Here is a 17937-nt window from a genome sequence, read left to right as displayed (position 1 = left end):
CCGAGCATCTTGAATTTCCTTCGGGATCAATAAAGTATCTATCTATCTATCTATCATGCATCCTCAGCTTGTCAACGCTCCTCGGTGGACTGCACCTCACAGTCTGGTTTTAATGTGCTGCAAAACTTACAGACCACAAAATAATAATATTGAGGGCAAGGAAGTCGGTCTGACTTCCAGGATATTAAAAAACGTCTTGCGTTGATCCCCGTCGAGGGTATTGCTCTCCTCCGTCTTCATTTGTCACCAGGCTTTGAGACCGTCCAGCAGACCGTGGGTGTACCTCCTTTTAGTGTTCTTCATGTGGGATGCTCTGGTTTTTTGGCAAATCCAGATTCTAGAAAACAAAAATAAAATTTGACATAAAATCCGATTTTTTTTTTTTTCACATCAAATCCAAACCACATTTAGAGGATTTATGATCCCCAATGACTTTTGAATCATTTACGACACAACCGTGACTTCAAATCCAGAGTTACAGATGTGCTGAGTAGAATCTGCAGCTGGTGGCTGTGAGTTAGATTCCTAGTGCTGCTCCTCTTTCAGCTTTTCTTCATAAGCAATGGAAATATCATATCATAAGATTCAGCACGTCGATCAAAGTCAGTGGTTGTAAGGAAGGTAGACTTTAACAGTAACTCTACGGTGACAGCCCAAATCCAAACGCCGTAGCCTGTGAACTACGCCAAGAGCTGTGATTGGTTCGTTTAGTAGTAGCAAGTTTCCTCTTTAGTATTTCCGGCTGCTTCTCCATCTCAATATTCAGATTGATTGTTTTGGATCAATAAAGATGGAACACATGGAGGAGAAAATGTTGGTGAAGACGAGACGCCAACTAGTGTTTAGGTGGTGGTATTACAGAGTGAGCCAGACTGACTAACGCACAAGTATAAATGTCTCGTACCAGCGTAGGCTACATACGTAGGTTACGGCGTCTACGTCCTGCAGTATCTTCAATGAGCCTTAAGGTTCTAGATCTGATCTAGGACCACACACATGCAAGTCTGCAAGTCTCAGTCTGGAAACTCTGTCCATTCAAAGAGGACCTCCATGTTTTTTACAAAGCTAGCCAATGCTAGGTAGCATAGACTCAGCTAACAGGTTTATTAAGTCTGCTGTTAAGCTGGGCTCTGGGATGTTTTCTTTACATGTCTGGTCATGAGCTCAGAGGCCCAGTCACTGTGTTATAATCTGATCTGACCATTGGCAGAGCATGAGCAGTGATTTGGAAAGACTTAGAGGACTAGGAGGAGGAGGAGGAGGAGGAGGAGAAGGCGGAGGAGGAGGTCACTACTATCACTGCTGTGACATAACTCCCTGTCGGTGTGTTGACACTGGGAACAAGTCTCGTGGGGCATGTGTCACCTGGGCTGGATTGTTTCATGTGCATGTGTTGTGGTGTTTTTTTTTGGCACACTCATGTGAACGTGCACGTGTCTGGCTGGGTTTGGTTTGTTTGTGCGTGCGGTGGCGGCGAGTCCACGCCTGCCTGCCTGCCTGGGTGTGTGTGTTTGTGTGTCTGTGTCGGGGTGTGTGTGTGAGTGAGTGTGTGTTCAGTGTCTGTGACGGTGAAGTGAAATTTCACAGAGAAGAAGAACGAATGTAAACGATGCAAATATAAAATCTGAGTCTGATTTAAAACGATTAAAAGTAAAAACAGCTTGAGGTTATTTTTTTATTTTTTTGGTTTGTTTATTGGAGTCTAATTGAATTCTTGAATTATGTATTAGATCATTTAAGTAAATGTGTTTTTTCTTTTTAAATGTTTCTGTAACGTCTTCAAATTACATCAAATCACATTTATGTTCATAAAAATAAATCTAAAATAAATCTAAACATAACATGTCAAACTACTTATGTTCTAAGAGTTGTGGAGCAGTTAAACAATTAAACTTTTTGTCAATTAAATGTGAAAAAAATATGAAAAATAAAAGACTTTTAGAGCAATTAACAAATAAAATGTTTTGTAAATAAAAATGTGAAAAATACAAGTTAAACATGTGCAGATGACCTGAAATAAAAACTATTAGATAATATGTCAAAAAAATTAAAAAATAAAAGTTAAAAATATTCTGACGACCAAAGAAACATCTTTAAATGTTTATTTCTGTACAACCAAAACTCCCAAATATAGCTAAAAATAAACTTTTAAACCAGGTATGTTGTGGAGCAGTTAAACAATTAAACATTTTGTCAATAAAATGTGAAAAATAAAAGTTAAAAATGATCCAATGACCAAAAACTTGTGGAGCAATTAACGAATAAAACCTTTTTGTAAGTAAAATGCGAAAAACAAAAGTTAAACATGTGCAGACCTCCGAAGAAACTGCTTTAAATGTCTAGTTTTATTCAACCAAAAGTCCTAAACCAACAAAAGAATCTATTTACGGTAATCTATGACAAACAAAAACATCTATGAAGCTGCAAAGACAAAATCCAGAATGATCCTTCAAGCACAGCTTTGTTCAAGAATGTTTAATTCATCACTTTTAAATGCAAGATTTGGTTTCCAGTCTCTTCAGAGTAAATAAAAAAACACAATTTAAATTTACATTAACACCAGGATCCTTTTTAACTTTTATATTTTATGGCTCAAAATGAATGGATCAACAGATTTCAGTGATATGTCTGTGAATATAAGCCTCCAGCGAGTGGCGGATGGACCCCCCCCTCCCTCTGAAGGAAGGATCTGGTGTTTAAGTTGAACTTTGAGGAGTGTTTACGTTGAAAGGAAGAGAGCTCCTCCTTATGTAACACACTTCCTCCATCACATTCTCCATCTGTATTGTATTTCCAGCTCATGCGTTCATTTTATTTTTTTCTGTTGGAAACAAACAGCTGCTGGCAGAGGTCAAAGTTCACCTCCGTGTCGACAGCAACAGAAATAAACCGAGCAGGAAATTAAGCACTCCTACTACTACTGCTACTGCTATCACTGATGCTAGCTTTATGCACCGATCAGGCATAACATTATGACCACCTTCCTGACATTGTGTGGGACTCATCAGAGAATGGACATGGGCCTTCTGAGGGTGTCCTGTGGTGTCTGGCAACAGGATGTTGTTAGTAGGGGGCCTTTGAGGGGAGGGGCCTCTGTGGATCATCCCACAGATACTTGATCAGTTTGGGATCTAGTGAGTTTGGAGGCCAGGTCAACACCTTGTGCTGTTCTTCATGTTTATTGAGTTGTTCCTGTTTTTGTGGCTGCATCCTGCTGGGGATGGCTGCTGCCATCAAGGAGTGTCATTGCTATGGGGTGGGTGGGGGTGCCTAGTCTGGGTGTCCAGTCTAGGTGGGTGCTACATGTCTAAGTAACATCCACACCAATGAATGCCAGGTCTAAAAGTTTCCCAGCAGAACATTGAACTGTCACAAGATGGTTTAAATGTTATTCACGTCTCCAGTCTGGTCATAATGTTGTGGCTGATCGGTGTATGCACTGCTAATACCAATGCAACCTTAGGTATTGTTCATATGACTGCAACATGCTTCTTTAAAACGTTGCAGGACTGAGTTTATCATATAATTGTTTCATTATGAGAGCAGCTGTGGGTCTCACTAGTCACAGTCTATCTGGGGACGAATGGGGTCCGACTGTTCACCTGCATTAAGCAAGTTGGTTTTGATTCAAGTGTTGAACTATAACCCAAAAAAAACTGAAAAAGTAGAAAAAAATCTCAGTAATTACTGTGATCAGAGTCGATGTTAATTGTTACCTCCATCATTGTGTAATTAGTATAATCACTATTCTCATAGTAATTGCATTGTTTCCCTTTATTGCATAACGACTTGCTGAAAGAGGAGGAGGCTTAAACGGAGCGTAAAAAGAAGTTAAAACGTTTGTTTTTGTCCGAGAGCAGCTGCGAGGTTTGTTGTGTTCAGCTTTTTGTCGTGTGTGGGTGTGAAAGTATAGTTAGATCAAACAAGAGATTAGTCAGGAGGAAGGAAGAGTTGCTCACCTGACTCTCAAACCTCGGCTCGTCTATTTTCTGCAGCCGTGGGCGTCTCGGCCCACGACGCCGGCCGGCAGAAGCGGGAGCCGTGATCCAGGATCGTTTTCAAACTTTTGGCCGAAATGGTTTGTTATTGGTATTAGAATTAGCTCTTGCTGTGAAGGTTTTAACATTTAGGTCTATGCGGACTCATGTTTGGAGCCGGCGCCTCTAGTGGACAGTTTGATGAACTGCAGCTTTTGACACTTTAAACATCGCATGAAGTCATTTGATGATGCTTTAATTGATGTTTCTCGCTCTGTGATTTGAGAAAAATGGAAGCAAAAGAGCGAAGGACGGATCATTCCACTATAAAGACGCAAATTAACCGTGAAAATGACTTCCCACTCCCAAAAAAATCCATCAGTACGCATCTGAACGCTCCATTTGAGGATCAACACTTCTTCAGATCCTGAGGCGCTTTGCCCGGCTGGAGATTTTTAGATGATACAGCAGCTGTTTTAAATGAGGGGTTTCTTGACTTGAATGTGAAACTCTATGAAGCTCTAATCCTAGACTTTAAAGACCTTGAAAGATCTTGACATTAACATTTAGTTTAGTAAACCAGTTCTGCTAGAAAACACAGATTTAGCATTATGTTTTTTTTTTTTTGTTGCATGTATATTGGCCTTTTTAAAAGTCATATTTGCAAATTTGCGGTGTATGTGTCGTGTTGATTCAAGTAAAAGCCTGAAACCGTGCAGTCTGCACGATTTCAGGCTTTTACTTGAATCAACACGCCGAGCGATATTCGGAGGCAGGGTGATTGACGGGCGGGAAGAGAAAACACATAATCTCAGCTAAATTAATGAAAGCGGCGAAGAGAGACGATCCATGAGTCGACGGCTGCTTTCTTCCAAATGGCTCCTGCTCTCAGACAGGAAATGAAGCCAGCAGAAAAGCGGGAGCCATGTTCTTGGACCGTTTTCAACTTTTTGCCCAAAATGGTTGTTATTAGGACTGGGGCTTTGGGCTTTATCTGGGATCAGAGCCCCCGTCCAGCTGCCAGAGAGTCAGATCAAGCCGGCAGCGCTTCATCTGACGGGAGTCGGACAAACAGATGGACCAGAGGACGTATGGAAGGGATAATGAGAGGAATGTATGGTGCATAAACATAAACGTGTGCACAGCTTATAGAGGACGTATGGATGAAGGGGTTTATTTATAAATCGAGTCAAATAATCCCAAATCCTGTGATAATGAGTCCAAAATCAAATGATGCTCTTTGACAGGGAAGCATCAAATCCTAAGTGTTGCTCGTTTTTGGTCTCCACCAGCCACTGAGCTGCTAAATCCTTTAGCTACGTCCACCAGCTAGTTGCTAACTTTGTCTGTCTGTGGTTTGGTGCTTAGCTGGAAGTTTAAACTTATATTTTTGGAGATTTTTTTGTTACTTATAAAAACAGCTGGAAGGGACGTAGATGAGATATGTGAAGTATTAACTCTCTTTTTGCTCATTGTTGGTCTCCACCAGCTACCGAACGAAACATTTTCTGCTAAATCCTTTAGCAACATCCTCCATTTAGTTGCTTATTTTGTTTGCCTGTAGTTTGGTGCTTAGCTGGAAGTTTAAAGTGAGTGTTTTGTTTATTAATAATAGCAGTTAGAAAGGATGTAGAAGGATGTGAAGCAGTCTCTCTCTTTTTGCTCGATTTTGGTCTCCACCAGCTGCTGAGTCAAACATTTGTCTCTTTAGCTGCTAAATCCTTTAGGGAAGCATCAAATCCTTACAGTGGAAACATCTGGAGTTTGTGTGATGAATATATCTTTATAGGTATTCACTCTCTTTTTGCTCGTTTTTGGTCTCCACCAGCTAGTGAGCTGCTAAATCCTTTAGCTACGTCCACCAGCTAGTTGCTAACTTTGTCTGTCTGTCGTTTGGTGCTTAGCTGGAAGTTTAAAATTATATTTATGGAAACATTTTTACAAATCAAAACAGCTGGAATGGATGTAGCTGCGATATGTGAAGTAGCCTATCTCTCTTTTTGCTTGTTTTTGGTCTCCACCAGCCACTGAGCTGCTAAATCTTTTAGCTACGTCCACCAGCTACTTGCTAACTTCTTCTATCTGTCGTTTGGTGCTTTAGCTGGAAGTTTAAAGTTAATGCTTGTCTCTTTTTCTTCTTCTACTCCTCCTATTTGTGTCCAAAGTTAGTTGTTAAATATATAACCTCAGCAATCATTAAAGTTTCCTCTGCAGCTCTCTACTCTGTGTTTAACTTAAGAGCGGATATCCTCCTGGTTTATGCATTATTTACATTGTGTCAGCTGATCGTGCACAGAGCAGTCTGCACAGGCCCATCCTTTTATTCATTTATTTATTTATTTTAGCAGAGAAGAGGAATTTTAATTTATGGCCGCTGACAAAAAATGTAAAACTCTGCAGGACCGGAGCCACCGTATGAGTTTGTTTACAAGTCCTGCTCCGATTGCAGCTAAACAGATATAGAGAAAAGTCAGCTTTTCCACTCAGACGTGGGCCAAAGAGAAAGCAGCAAGAAAGGATAATAACGATAAAGGAAGGAGCATCAAGAAAGACCTTCACTGGTAGATGTGGGATATATTTTCACATGGTTCGGCTCAACAAATTGTGTAAAGCGTAGGCGAAAGTCTCCTTTGCTCCTTCAGGGTTTTCATAATCAGATCAGAAGCTCGGAGGTTGCTGCGAGGAGTCAAACGATCGGACGTAAAGGAGATTTTTATCCCAAGAGTTCAGCGCAAGTTTAAACCTGAAAACCACCATTCACAAAGTTCACATCCACCCACTCCTGCGGCTCAGCGTGCAGTCAAGTGTTTTCAGCCCACCCCTGGGCCTGTGGAGGATTTGGTTGTGGCGTTGCGGTTGACGGGAGTAATAAAATGAGTGACGGCTCGCAGCAGTGGCAGTCGTGCTGCTGCTGCTTCTGCTGCTGCGTCTGATTTACGGTTTTAAAAAACGCTTCCAGTGCACCAAGGCCCTGACGGCTGAGGTCACGTCTGGTTTTCTGTGATTTGACGAAAGGATAAATCCTTATTTTGATGCAGCACAACAAAATAAATACACACAAGTTAAGCTTTTCAGTTTGTGTGTGAAATCTTTCCACCACTGTTTTTGCTTGATACTGGTCTCCAGCTTTGCAGTTATTTATAATCAGTGGCACGGAGCCTGGAGCTCTATAAAAAAAAAAATGCTGCTTACAAATGCTGCCACAACGAGGGTCTGACTGGGACTGGATGGTTGCTCAACTGACATATTTTTTTAAAAAACATATAAATATATACGTCTATTTAAGAAGAAGACACACTCTGCTTCTAGAGACAGAAATGGAGGAAAGAAATATCAAGAAAAGCAGCCGAGATCTGGCTGAAAATAGACGGGACTATTCTCGGTTCTGTAAGTGCTGCATTCAGAAAAGCAAAGCTCGTGCAGAGTAGCTGCAGGGGGAGATCTCCCAGTCAAGATCCAGGACTCTTCACGTGCGTCCGATTCCTGGATTTTTGATGTTTTATTATTTAGTTTTAAGATTTTTTTGCCAACACACGTGTGGTAACGGTTGCTCTGGTGAATCCTGCAAGAAGAGACATGATTTCTGCAGGATTTACTGCGGATTTACGTTTCTTAGTCGCAGGTATGATCGTTGCAGAGCTTCACCCAAGTGATTTTTATTTTTTATGTCAGACACCACGAAGGGTTAAAAAAAAAAAAAAAACCCTGGGCTTGTAAATCCAGCATGATGTGAACCCGCTGCCCTGCTCAGCGCCTTGTCTGGCTCAATACTGACACCTGGTGGCGAATCAGTGTCACTGCTGCAAGTTGAAATAAGCAGAGAAAGGAAATGGATAGATGCAAGATTTAAAAGTTTAAAGTTTCAAAGGTGTAAACAAGAAAAGAGAGATGTTTTTTTTCTTTGTCCCACCCTTCATCCTCTACATGCAGAATTCAGTTTGAACGTACTGTCCTCCGTCTCCTATAGGGTGATCCTCTTTATGGTCAACTCATCTCCAGGGGCCTCATTCCTGGCTCCGCTGCTCTGAGGATGAACCATGACAGACTAGATTCTTTTAATGCCCTGAAATCATAAGAAGAACTTGCCAACCGCTTTGCGTAGCATCCAAAATCATCCGATCACGTAAAAGCAAGAAATCTAGAGAAGGACTTTTGCATTGCCAGAGGTTTTAAGCAGGTCAAATGTGGGGAAACGTGTTTTTTTTTTTTAAAAGTGGTTCTCTCATCGGCCGGCATAACAAACATCCCAACATGCAGTTCAACACGAATCCTTTCGATTTATCTGCCTCCTCTTCTTTTGTGTAAGATATTTATCCCGCGGCGGGGGAATTTGCAGCGGCAGATGTTGCACGCAGGAGATAAAAAGAAGGAATAAAAACATTAAATAAGGACAAAAATGAGAATATGTGCACGTAAAATTGACCTGATTCCATTTTTAAAAGGCCGTTATTAGCATATATGTTCAATAAAATACTACAAATTAAAAGAAAAAGTCAAGATAATTACTAGAAAACTACTACTAGAACACTACTGCACCTTACTCTCATTCCTATGTATATAATATTTATTTTTCTGTCTCTATTTCTTGTACATTTGTTCATATGCTAACTCTGCACATTTTTTCTTATACTATTTTTATTTTATTTAATCTTTCTTTTACTTTTTTATGTGCAACTAATCTACTGTGACCAAGCAATTTCCCTTGTGGATCAATAAAGTTTATCTAAGTCTAAATAATAATGATAAGTAAACGTATGTGGCATCTATATCTGAATAAATGACCAATAAAACCTATAAATTAGAGTCAAACTTTAAATTTCTATTGTCAGAGACACTGAAGCTGCTTCAGCTTTAAACTGCTGCTGTTGTTGTTCTTGTAAAGAGGACGGAGACAGAGACAGGGAGCTCTGGATTGTGTCTTCCTGTCTTCGGTTTGTTAGTCTCTCTCCAACATGTGACAACAACGTCTCTGTGGTGGGGAGGGGGGGCAGATGGGTTTTAATCTGAAACTAAAACCAGGATGATTGGACGTCTAAACTTGTAATTAAGATGCTGATTCTGTGTTTGCTGCGTCTGAACGGAGGCAGATTAAACTTCACCACCGGGAGACTCTCCTGCTATAAATCAACGGTTTCAGACGGTGAACCTCTTGCTTCATCTGCTGTGGTTTGATCAGGGACATTGATTTGATTCAGCTGCTGATAAAATCCTGTCTGTTTTGTTTTTTTTGCTCATCTGACTTCAAAGCAGTCAGAGGGAGAAAGATCAGACACAGAAAGAGTCTGTTTCCATCTGAACATGTGAGCCTCTAAAAAACACAAGTTAGTTCATAGCGTCGCTGTTGAACAGTTTCAGTCTTTGTCGGTGTAAGAAAACACTAATGCGCAGTCAGTCTGTCTGACTGACTGTCTGCAGGATTTATTTAACTGAATCAAATCAAAGTCTCTGATCAAACCACAACCACACGACACAGATTAGCAGATAAAAACACATTCGTCGCTTCATTCCGTCAGAGCTTCATGTTATTTTAAAGGGAAAAAAGAAGAAGGAGGCACTTTAGTCGTCTTTACGAAGCATAATCTGCCTCCGTTCGGACTCGGCTAACGCAGAATCAGCGGCTTAATTACTCGTTCAGACGTCCAGTCGAAGTAGTTTTGTGCCGAGGTTAAAAGACTTGAGAGAATGTGAAGAGATAAAGTTGAAATATCATTAAAGCGTGTGAAAATAATCTCCTCTTTGGATCAAATGTTTTAAATCTCCACATTAATGTGAACTTCTGAATCTATACTACTTGTTTATGAGCTTTCTGGGGATAAATTTAAATGAAATATTGCTAAAAAGGTTTTTTACTTGAGTTGAATGTGACCGTCTGTGTCATTTCCACCTTTCTTTTATCATCATCATTTAATTTTGTCATATCTATTTACATTTGCATTATTTTAAATGGAAGCTTGGCTATTGATGAATCCTGTTCACACACCGGTCGTCATCTCAACGTCTTCTCTCTCGTCCTCTCTCTCAGGTGGACAGGCGGTGCCTCAGGACCCGTCACCTTCCTCCACCTGCCCTCCGGGGCCCCCCGGGCCTCCGGCGGCGACCCAGGGCAACAGCGACATCATGGTGAACTTTGACCCCGACCCGGCGGACCTGGCGCTGTCCAGCGTGCCGGGCCAGGAGGCGTTCGACCCACGGCGGCACCGCTTCAGCGACGAGGAGCTGAAGCCCCAGCCCATGATCAAGAAGGCCCGCAAGATGCTGGTTCCCAACGAGCAGAAGGTACTACATCTCCCACAATCCATTGCTGTACTGCTTGTAGATCCATAAAGAAGCAGCTTCCCACATAAATAGTTAATAAAAATAATAGACGTGAGTTTAATGAGCTACAGTCTTTTCTTTTTAAATGTGAAAATTGTCTGGATGAAGCTAAATTCTGGATTTTTTATTTTTTAAGTAAGAGAAACAGTGAAGCAAGAATATTTCAGCTAAATTCATCTTTAGACTTGTATTTTATTACATTTTTTGTTTGAAATATTCACGCTGCACTAACATGGTGTCTCTTGCTTAAATAAATAAAGTTTTTTTTGAGAGGAAAGGAGCGTGACGCCCACCGGTATCGATTCCTCCCAATGAGAGTCCTAAAAATATTTCGCGCTGGGCTCATTGCGCGATACAGAGAGACACGGAGCTCTGATCAATGGCTCATGCTTTCATAGTTCAGCGGTGGAGCAGCTGCAGCTCCTGAGGCGTTTGTTATTTATGGAGAGATGAAGGCGCTCACCTTGCCGTGTTTATAAATCATTTGCACGCACGTTTGCAGAGAAATGATCCGTGGCCGAAGTTAAAGACGAAGCTCGGCGCTGCATTGATGCTCCTGGACCTCCTTTAAGATGATGCAAAAACAAAATTATTTGACGGAGTTTACATAGAGTTTGCTCTATAGGCCCAAGGGTTTAACGCAACACCTCGTTTCTTCTCCAGACAGCTCCTCGTTAGCCGACAAATTTATGTTTCAAAACTAACAAACAACTGCACAGCTGAAGATTCATTGGGGCTGTTATTGTCTTACATCTCACATCAATTGTCTTTACTGTTGTAGTTTCTTAGCACATGTTTAAACGCCAGTTAAGAGATGTCTTCTGCAGAAATCCTTCATGTCTGTGTCTGTCTTTGAGCTTTTAAGTGTCCTAGCAATAAGACACAAGGTGGTGTCCCTGTATAAATAGTAATAGATGGATTATTCCTCTCATACCATGGACATTTACTACCAGCAAGAAGCACAAACCAGCTTCTGACTGAGGTTTAAAAGGCATTTTATTCAATATGAAACACCAAATCTTCGCAAGCAACCGTAGCTGCTAACACCAAGCTGACAATCTGCCATCTTCCATTGTTGAGGCCCTAGGTTTTACATTGAGATGCTATCAGCTGGGATGCTAGAAAGCTAGGAAAAGCTACTATTAGACTACCTAGCTTCCTAGCTAATAGTAACTCTTCCTAGCTTTCTTGCCTCCAAGCTAATAATAGCTCTTCCTAGTTTCCTAGCCCCCCAGCAAAATAGTAGCTTCTTCTACCGTCCTAGCCTCCTAGCTAATAGTAGCTCTCCCTCGCTCCCTAGCCTCCCAGCTAATGGTAACTCTTTCTAGCTCCTAGTCTATCAGCAAAGAGTAGCTCTCCCTAGCTAGCTCCCTAACCTCCCAGCTAATAATAGATCTTCCAAGCTTTCTAGCCTCCCAGCTAATAGTAACTATTCTACTGTCACCATATCACGGCGTATCTCTAGCTTTTGTGGTGCGTTCAAGTTCAACTTTTTGGACACAGGATATGTAGGTGAGGCAACGTCAGGGTCGGCCTTCATTCACCGGCAGTTCTTGGATGTCGGTTTAGTGCATACAATCTGGCCTGGAAGTCAGAACCAACTTCCACAAGCTACAAATGTTCTGGTCTGGAGTCTCTCCGTTGAGAACTGATTACACTGCTAGTCGGTCAGACATTTTTATTAAAGGACTTTATGTTTTACTGTTCTGTAGTTGCGACTATTCAGCTGTTGCCACCTTTGCTCCTCTCTCCTTCTTCCTCTCCTGACGTCCTCTCTCTTTCTCATCACATAACTGACCCTTCTCATCCCATTCTCTCTCCCCTCTTTTTTTTTTGTGCTGTCCTCCCCTCCGCCTTTCCTCCCCACACACCCCAACATACCACACCGCCGCCGACGTCGACAGGACGAGAAGTACTGGAGCCGGCGTGTGAAGAACAACGAGGCGGCGAAGCGCTCGCGGGACGCCCGGCGGCTGAAGGAGAACCAGATCTCGGTGCGCGCCGCCTTCCTGGAGCGGGAGAACGCCGCCCTGCGCCAAGAGGTGGCCGACATGAGGAAAGAGCTGGGCCGCTGCAGGAACATCATCAACAAGTACGAGAGCCGGCACGGAGACTTGTGAGGCGAAGGAGAAGAAAGAAGAAAAGATGATTGCGGGAGGGGGAAAAGGGTTTGAGAAAAGGGTACAAAAGGCCAACCCAACAATAGCTGCACTTTAGTTGAAATGGCGAGATGGAAAAGGCGGACGTAGATCTGCAGTAAGCAGCGTGCAACACCGGGCGCAAACACCAAAAAACACAAGAAAAAAACAAACAAAAAAGTGGGCTTTAGCGCGCACGCTGTGCTTCAGGATGTCATGACAGGAAAGCACAGCGACGCCATATTTTTCCTTTCCGGTTTGACTCTCTTTGTACATGCTGCTTGGCTGAATCCACACACAACGTACTGTAATCACCTCGTGACACCTCGGGCAGCTTTCGTCACCCCTCGGTGCTGTGCTTGCGCCCGGCGTCGCACGGCGTTTTTTGCAGGTAGTGCGTTCAGGGCCTGCTCGTACTCCGGCCAGTTCAAACAGGGTGTTCATCAGATTACACAATATGCCAGTGAAGTTTCAAGCTCAAAGGCATGGACACAAGCCAAGAGAGGTCAGATGTGTAATTTTTTTTCTACAGAAGAAGAAGAAGAAGAAGAATAAAAACATGTATATTTTTTTGAACTGGGCAGGAAGGCGAGACTAGTCCAGCAAAGAGAGGAGGCGAAAGAAGGAGGAGGAGGAGGAGGAAGAGGCGCAGGGTATTCGTCCATAACGCAAAGAGATTTTGACATAGGATTATTGTATATTTTTCTATTAGCAGAGGTTATTCAGGAGGCGGAGGAGGATTTTGGAGATAATCTTTTGTATATTTTATATATGGGGGCGGGGAGGGGCTGTTAGCTGGACGGTCGCGGGGCCACATAAAGCGCTTTTCCTCCCAGCTCTTTATCTCTACAAGAAGAAAAAACAAAAAAAAATACAACAAATTATCTATTTTCAATTTTACAGAGCTGGTTAGTTGGAGGCGGAGGCGGAACAGAGAATGTATCCCGGTTGAATCAGGTATTTCACACAAGGCGAGGTATCTTAGTAACGATTGTTTCCGGTGTTGGAAAGAAAACAAAAAAAACAAAAACAAATGAGGGGTGTGATATAGAGAGGAAGAAACAAAAATTGTATAGTTTTAAGAAATTTTTGTGTTGTTTTTTTTTTTCTCCTCGTGATCTCGTTCGAGCACTTGAGTTGTTTCCTTCTCTTTGATTCCGCGTCTGAATCTGAAATAATCGCAGGGCTTTTTAAGTTTATTTTTGAGTTCATTATTTTTTTTGAATTTTTTTGAATTTGTTTTTTTTTTTTTGAAGGTGCAGGAAAAAACAGGAAGTATAATTAGCCATGAGAGCAGCTGGACGCGAGCAGATGTTTTACGCGGAAGGTTTTCTTTCCGCCGGCGGAGGTTTTTTTGCTCTGAGTTCGGTGAATTGTGTTTGCAAACTTTCAACTCTGTTCCCGATCGCTGGTCGTTCTTTCTTTGCTCCTCGATCGTGTCCAGGAAGTGCAAAAAAACAAAAAACAAGAAACCTGCTCAGATGGAACAGTGACTGAAACCTTCAGCATGCACGCACACAAACAAACAGACACGCACAGCCCTCACCCAGGTTTTTAACCCTTATTATTCTTATTCTTCTTATTGTCGTTGATGTTGTTATGGACTTCTATGGTGCTGATCTGATCTGATCCTCCACCTGACACACACACACATGTGCACATACAAATCACGAATCCCAATCACACACATATGCAAACACACTTTAGAAACACTACCGCCATCTCAAACACAGTACTGAACTGCCTATACCCTTTCTTTGTCTTTTATTCCTTCTCTTTAGTTGATATTTCCTTTCTTTTGTTGCATATTGTATTGATAAATCGTATATAGATTTACACTTGTCTATACCTCTCCCTCAAACTTTACCCAATGAGAAAGAGAAATGCACCCTGTTGCTACTGTACCATACAACTGTACTATTGATATTGAACTATTCTCTCACTAGATATATATGTGTATATGATATATGCTTGAATTATGTGATTATAGTTGTAATATACATAATTGAATATATTACAGAAAAACCCATTGGAATCATTTTGTCGTTTTTTTCTCAGGTGTTTTTGTCTGAGGTATTAAATACGCATATTAAAGAAAACACACACACACAAAAAAACGTCTTTGATCCGATCACAGAATTTGTGGTTTGATTTATTATTTTATTTTTTTTCCAGAGGGCAGGGTGGGGTGGCTATATTTTATTTTTCCTCTTGGGTTTTATTGTTATGATTCAGTTTTAGACCCACTTTGCTACTAACTCACCAGCATGGGACAAAAAAACAAATAAAACTCAAACACAAACCACCTGACCGTCCGCTAAGCCCCGCCCACTCACGGTCACTGTTGCTATGCCTGTTAAGCTTTGCATTTAAAAACTAGACATATACAGTTTACAATTGCAACCGTGGTATTTTTACAAGTTGTTTTAGTAGCTGTACAACATTTAACAACCTAGCTAACAGCTAGCTAACATCAAGGCTGCAGTTCCTCCGATGTCCACTCGAGGCTCCAAAATCCACACAGATCTCCGTGTTAAAATGTTTAACTTTAGAGCAGAAATAAACATGTTTACAGCCTGGAACAGAAATGTGTTTTGGTCTCTATAGCTCTATTACTACATTCATGTAATAGCTTAAATTTGTGTGTAATTAAGGATGTGGCCTCTTTGAATGGCAGGTGGGTGGCTAACATCAGAAAACTTATGTTTCAGGATCAAATAAGCTAAACACTAAATATTTTAACTTTGCATTAGATGTCAAGTTTCTTACTTTACATGTTTAGAAGAACTGTAGTTTTAGAATCATGTAACAAATACACAATACTTGCCATGCTAATGTCATATTCACCTACTATGCAAGGGAAAGTAATGATGGTAAAGACTTGCCGCCAGTTTTCTTGCTCACTAGTAGCTGGAGATTCCAACAGACTCCATAAACTCTAACAAAACAAAGCAGAAAGACGCTAACGTTAGCTACATTTCTTCAAACAACGTACCTTGCAGGCTAATTGTTTGCTAAAATTCATTCAATATGGAACTTTGGACTGTATATAAAGATGAGCCACGTGCCACCACTTCCTCCCAATGTGAAGCCAAAACATAGAGGACGTCATTTGTAACCAGAGTTGGGACATGCTAACAAAGTCTAGCCTGTAATAAATACACAATAGACACTTGGCGGGCTACTGTCATGTTCACGTACTACGTGAGAAAAACAAATTTGCAAAATGCAACTCAATTTAACCTCGTTGGACAACAGTAAAGACAAAGCAGGAAGACTCTAACGTTAGCTAAATTTCTTCGAAGAACGTCCTAGCGGGCTAATTGTTTGTTAAAAAAAAAAAAAAAAGATATGGTAATGGAGTTCATTTTCGAGTGTTGGCCCAAAAGTGACAGCTGTTTTAATTGAGAGTTTAATTCAATGTGGAACTACATAAAGACAAACAACGTGCCACCTCCCCCTCCACTGTACAAAGGTGAAGCCAAAAGATGGAGGAAATGGATGCCATTTTGTTCTGAGGACGTCATTTGTAACCAGATTTGGGAATGTGCTAACAACGTCTAGCCAGAATTGAACACATTACTACAGCACCACAATCTGGACTGTAGTGGATGCTTCCCTATCATTTTATAGGTTAAAAGTGATTAGTAACTGCTAGTTATGTAGCTAGCTAGCTAGCTAGTTACACATCAACTACACTTTCATTTGATTGTTCTCTTAGCCTGCTAGCTAAAACACGAAAACTGTTACCAAAAACAAAAAATTTGCTTGATGGGCCGGCAGCTCCTACTTGTGATTGGACAGTCGCTAAATGGGGGCGGGGCTTATTGGACGGCTATACAGAAGTGTCATGTTTTTATTTACAATTAAACTCTACTTCTTGTTATCTGCTATACAGTCGTCACAGTTGCAAGTATTATGTATGATTGTTCTTGTTGTTAAATTTCTTTTCAGTCGCTTTTATGCATCGGCTTTGTTTCTGCAGGGGAAGTTGTGATTTGATTCTCACATTAATCCCTCCTTTGATTCCCAAGACCAACTTTCACTTGATTTCCCATGAGCCTGTTTGCTGTTGTGACTATTGACAGAGACTTAACAGAGCCCCAGGTGTATTATGGGAGTTGTAGGTCTCTCCTTGGTATATATAAATATATATATATATATATATAAATATATTTTCCTTTTTCTTGTCTTCTTTTTGGGAATATGTTTAAATCTGAGACACAAACTTTTAAATCCCTGGAAGAAAAGTCTCAGAGCTTCTTACGCTTCCATCTGTGGATGGATTCAGGAAGCTGTTTTTCTTTTGATACCTGGGATTTGGGGATTTTCTTCACAGACGTTTCAGAATCTTTTTTGACAGTGCTATTTTTCTATGTAACTGTGATGTTGAGCGTGCTACAACTTTTTCTTCTGGCGGCGGTGGGGGGGCGTTTGAGGCCCAACCAACCCTCACGCGGCGGCAGCGACACTTTGCTGCTGTACCATGAAACGGCATTGCGGGTAATAATGACAACAATAATAATGATGACGATAACAATAATGTACACAGCCTTGTTGTTTCTTCTTCAACTTTTGTGGATTCTCAGCTAACTTCTCCTTGTTGTGACTGACTGTTATGAACTACGAGTCCCATGAGAGCAACACTATCCCCGACTCCTCACCAATATTGTGTGCTGTCCACAGAGACGATGGCATATGTTGTCTTTTTCTCCCTCCAAACACAAATAAAGGCTAATCCTTATTCACTGACAGAGCTTTTCTGATGTCTTGCTGTGTGATCTGACACTTATTATTTAATGCAACGTATGAAGAGTCCACTTAAGGCTCCAAAATCTCACAACTGACGGGGGCAACCAGCTGATTAAAATGATTAGGTGATTGACAGGAAGAGTCTATTTAGAGCTGACAGCATCTAATGAAACACTTGTTATGTACATCAACCCAACACCAAATAAGACAAAACACAAACAATAATAAATTAATACTAGTTCTGCATGCACCAAGCTCAGGAGGTGAGCATTGATGATGAATGATTCGACTTTAACTAAAACAATGCAAAAAGGAAAATGTGAATACATGTGTAAATATTAATTTTCTTTGCCATACTGTGTCAACCTTGTACATGTTGAGTAATGGAATAGAATTATATCAAATAAAGTACGTCTACAGTAGATTTCAGTTCATCTCTTTGACACACAGACGTGGTACAACTGTAAGTACATAAAGAATGTAAATGCATCTAACTAAATCCTCTAAATGAGAAGGATGAAGGAGACAGTCAGCGTCACTATTGGATATGGACGGAAAATGTGTTTGCCGTACTTCGTAAAACTTATCTGTGCATTTAATCTTTTCCAATTTAATCCAAAATTAATAACATATCTAATCCAAAGCTCAAAGGATGGAGGGTAAGGAGACTCCCAACAATACCGTCTGGTTTATAGGGTTGGGAATAAGACCAGTTACTGTGGCTGGTATTATTCCAAAAACCGCTGTTGATGCAG

At 41.1% G+C, this 17937-nt stretch overlaps 1 protein-coding gene across 1 annotated transcript in view; it reads left to right on the top strand.

The window, feature by feature from the left end:
* dbpa (D site albumin promoter binding protein a) overlaps nucleotides 1-17182 on the top strand; it is a 32906-nt gene extending 15724 nt beyond the window's left edge. The window contains exons 4-5 of the mRNA XM_084563599.1: nucleotides 10000-10253; nucleotides 12197-17182. Of these exons, the coding sequence (XP_084419725.1) occupies nucleotides 10000-10253; nucleotides 12197-12412 (470 nt within the window). The 3' untranslated portion in view covers nucleotides 12413-17182. The remainder of the gene's footprint in view (nucleotides 1-9999; nucleotides 10254-12196) is intronic.
* Nucleotides 17183-17937: the final 755 nt, after the last annotated feature.

Source organism: Chelon labrosus (assembly GCF_963514085.1).
Source record: "Chelon labrosus genome assembly, chromosome: 16".
Lineage (NCBI taxonomy): Eukaryota > Metazoa > Chordata > Actinopteri > Mugiliformes > Mugilidae > Chelon > Chelon labrosus.
The sequence above is the reverse complement of the archived record's forward strand: the minus strand, read 5'-3'. Positions and strand labels throughout refer to the sequence as shown.